This window comes from Stereum hirsutum (assembly GCF_000264905.1).
Source record: "Stereum hirsutum FP-91666 SS1 unplaced genomic scaffold STEHIscaffold_23, whole genome shotgun sequence".
Lineage (NCBI taxonomy): Eukaryota > Fungi > Basidiomycota > Agaricomycetes > Russulales > Stereaceae > Stereum > Stereum hirsutum.
In genome coordinates, this window is record NW_006763153.1 from 398,097 (window position 1) to 401,448 (window position 3,352).

At 49.3% G+C, this 3,352-nt stretch overlaps 1 protein-coding gene across 1 annotated transcript; it reads left to right on the forward strand.

Moving 5' to 3' along the window:
* Positions 1 to 1,075: 1,075 nt before the first annotated feature.
* Positions 1,076 to 1,472, forward strand: STEHIDRAFT_69021 (uncharacterized protein; the record flags this gene model as incomplete). Its single annotated transcript, XM_007310987.1, has 2 exons — positions 1,076 to 1,322; positions 1,369 to 1,472. Coding segments are annotated over 2 exons (351 nt in total), but the record flags the coding sequence as incomplete, so codon positions are not given.
* Between the last annotated feature and the right edge of the window lie 1,880 nt (positions 1,473 to 3,352).

The window sequence follows — 3,352 nt, forward strand, 5'->3', positions numbered from 1 at the left end:
CGCTAGTGCCACAAAGCATGCGACTAAACCAGCACGAGAGAGACGCACGAGAGCGGGCTACACAGAGCTGTACGTAGACCCATAGTGCCACCCATTCTCTCGGTCAAGCTCACACGGACCCCCTTTCATAGTCGTCGATTTCCTATCCTGCAGAAATGTTATAGCACTTCTGCAGAGTACGGAAGGCGAACTTGCTGCACGGGAGCAGGAAGCTGTTTGCACCTTGATCATCGAGGCACACAACTACGGCTTCCAAGATCTAACAGTAAGAACCCTTGATATAACTCATTGGATTATCCTCATCATGGTATTTCCCTACAGTACGATGAGCTCATTTCGAAGATCCTGCGTGATGGGGGGCGGGCTGCAGAGCAGGACACAGTCATCGCGGATGCTCTGAGCATATTCCGCGAACAGCGCGATCTCCGCCGCACATCGGCGACACACAGGGAGAAACGAACCTGGGTGGGTTTTTTTTAAGTCAATACTTATCAGATCACGCCGGTAATGATACTTCTTCGTAGGCTTTAAAGGTCGGATTATTTGTTCCTCACGACCAGCGACCTCCCTTCCATCAATGGCTCGATCGTACCAAGATCAAGACCATCGTGCGATCCCCATCCAAGATAGGTCTTCCAGCCCGTCGCACTGTGCTATATGACTACGAGCCCTCACCCCCGCCTGGCTCAGAGGTTTTATATGCTGTGATCGACGAGGCACACGGCTTCTATGTTGTCACAGAAGAAGAGTCGGTCTGCTTCTGTGATTACACTATGAAGGGTAAGCTCCCTCCCTCATACTGCCAGTCTCCTCAATTCGACTATATATGCCCATCTACCTTGCGGTCTAGATGGCGAGCCTGTTCTCTATCCCCTGTTGATAATTGTGCGCAATGTTGGCCGTCTAACTGCAGCAAATAATGTACCGGCTCTTCAATTCTTTGCGTTCATGGACGCTGTCATCGAGACTGCCTGCAACGGTGAGCGCCGTGGAGTCCGAGTGAGTCCTTCATTATTATTATCTCTATTTTCCTCTCATAATGTGATACTGATAACTTCACAAGCCTACAGAGCCGGGCTTAATGGCACAGCTTGGGTACAACGCAGGCCCTCGCCACGCACGAGTCTGGGGGTTGGCCAAAAGTTTCAGTAAGAAGCTTCCCGAAGATCTCATGCAGCAGCGCGATCGTGATGCAGTTGCTATGCTGTCGATGGTTTGGGGGATACTTCGCACACATATGCCCAGCGAGGGTGTCGATGCGATGGAGGATTTATTGGAGGCGACAGGTATGCCCCGCATGGCTACCCGAAATTTGGAAGAAGGTGAGCATCTTCAGGTCATCTGATATTTCAATTGTTTATACATGAGCAGGGGATGGATATGAGTTCATGATCGATGGACAGAGGTTCTCCTTTCCTCTCGCTCCGCGTGCCCCTCCTGAGGGTTATCTTATACAGGCATACTCGGCGTAAGTGTGCTCTTGTTCTCGTTTGTATGCTTCTGACATTTTCCTCTAGACGTTCCCACTATGACGGCATCGATGATGACGTGCCCAATGCATGGTCTCTGCACAGTGCCGTCTGCGACATCGTTCCATCAACGCCCACCATAGTAAATCCCTCCACTGCAGTGGCCCCAGAGCCCACATTCCGTATCTCGACACGTTCTCAGACACGTCGGCTGCAAGAAATGGGGCCGCCTCCGCCTCCGCCCACTCCTTCAGCACCTGTAGCCCCACGTCCTGTGTGCTATGGGGGATCGTTTGTCGACCTTGAGCTTCGTGTAGTTGTCAGGCCCGCACCCGCCACGGGCACCCAGTTCGATCCTCGCAGGATGCATGGCTCGACGAGGCTGGTCAATAGAATCACCCGTGCATGTGCCTTTACATCCTCGACATATATTAGAAAGGCATTCGATGAGGCGATGGAGGGATATGGTGTACAAAGGGCGCAAATGGGAACTGGGGCAGACACCGAGTAACTGCTTTTTCATACTGGAATATGTTGCCGAGTCGTGAGGCTAGTTCAGATGGGGGTGTGCCTTGCAGTAGAGTCTCGCTGTTTGATGCTAGTGAAATGCCAGTGTCGGTTCGATGATAGTTTTTATCTTCAGCTTTTGGATGTCAGTTGAATGCAAACACAGATGTGGCCCGGGTAATGGTTGTGGTGAATGGTACGAAGTGGTGTGACTGTAATATAGTACAAGTTCTGTTTCAAATTAATGTGTGATTGACAATATCGCCACTAAAGCTCCACCTGAACACAGAACAAGGACATGTTGAGCTGCGAAGTATGAATTGATAGCTAGAAAAATCACAGAAGGCACATTGGTGTAAGATATTATAATAATGTGGGCATCAAAGGCTATCGTAATTAGGAGCCACAAAGCGAAACACCATGAGGGTGAGGCTTATGACCGAGGCCTGTCTACGGAACACCCGCTAGAGACAAGGTTAGATGTGTCAGTATTGCAGTATGCAAAAGACTTGGACGAGAATAAAATCGATACTCACCATCGTTATCAAAAGTTCCCAAAAAATCCTCCCAACTGTCGCGTCCAGCCCAAATAAGCACACTCTCCCAAATTTCTTCGCCACAAATTGTTCGAAGATTGTGAAAACAGCCCATTCTACTCTCTACCATCACTGTGAGTGGATCTGCGTGATTTGGGAGCATGAGGCTCTACCCCCTCTTCACGTTCTGCCCTTTTGTGCTCTGCCTGCACCTTCCGTATGTTGTCCCTCTCATGGTCGATACTTTCGTGCAACTATGGAGCCCAGCTACGAACATCTCGGTGGTTTCGCTACAAACCTGCCGAATTTCGCCACCCGCCAGGCCGAAAGTCGCCACAACCAGTAGCGAAATTTTTGAGTGAAAGTCCAAGGGGAGCTGACAAATATAATGAATAACCGGGACCTGGTTAGTTAGTTAGGCCCTCGGGCCTCTTAAAAAATTTTTGGACCCCACCCAGAAAATCGCCGAGAATGGCCAAAATAATACATTGGGCTGGGAGCGATGTAGGTATCATGTGCTGATGCTAAGTGGATTATTATAGAACCATTTTGTGGGCAAAATGTTGATGTCTGGGTCAAAACTAGAGTGAAATAATTAAGAGCTTTGCCGTTGGACAGTCTTACGCAAAGCTCAGACTGGTAAATTGAGTGTGATTGAGCAGCCATGCATCATGGAAATATAGAAGCATAAGGTTTGGGCTCAGAGGCTAGGGCAGGGGAAGATCGACGTCAACGGCGAACATAACCTAGCCTAGGCTAGGGTAGGGGAAGATCGACGTCAACGGCGAACATAACCTAGCCTAATTCAAGTGCAGATTGAATGATAGACTGATTATAAAT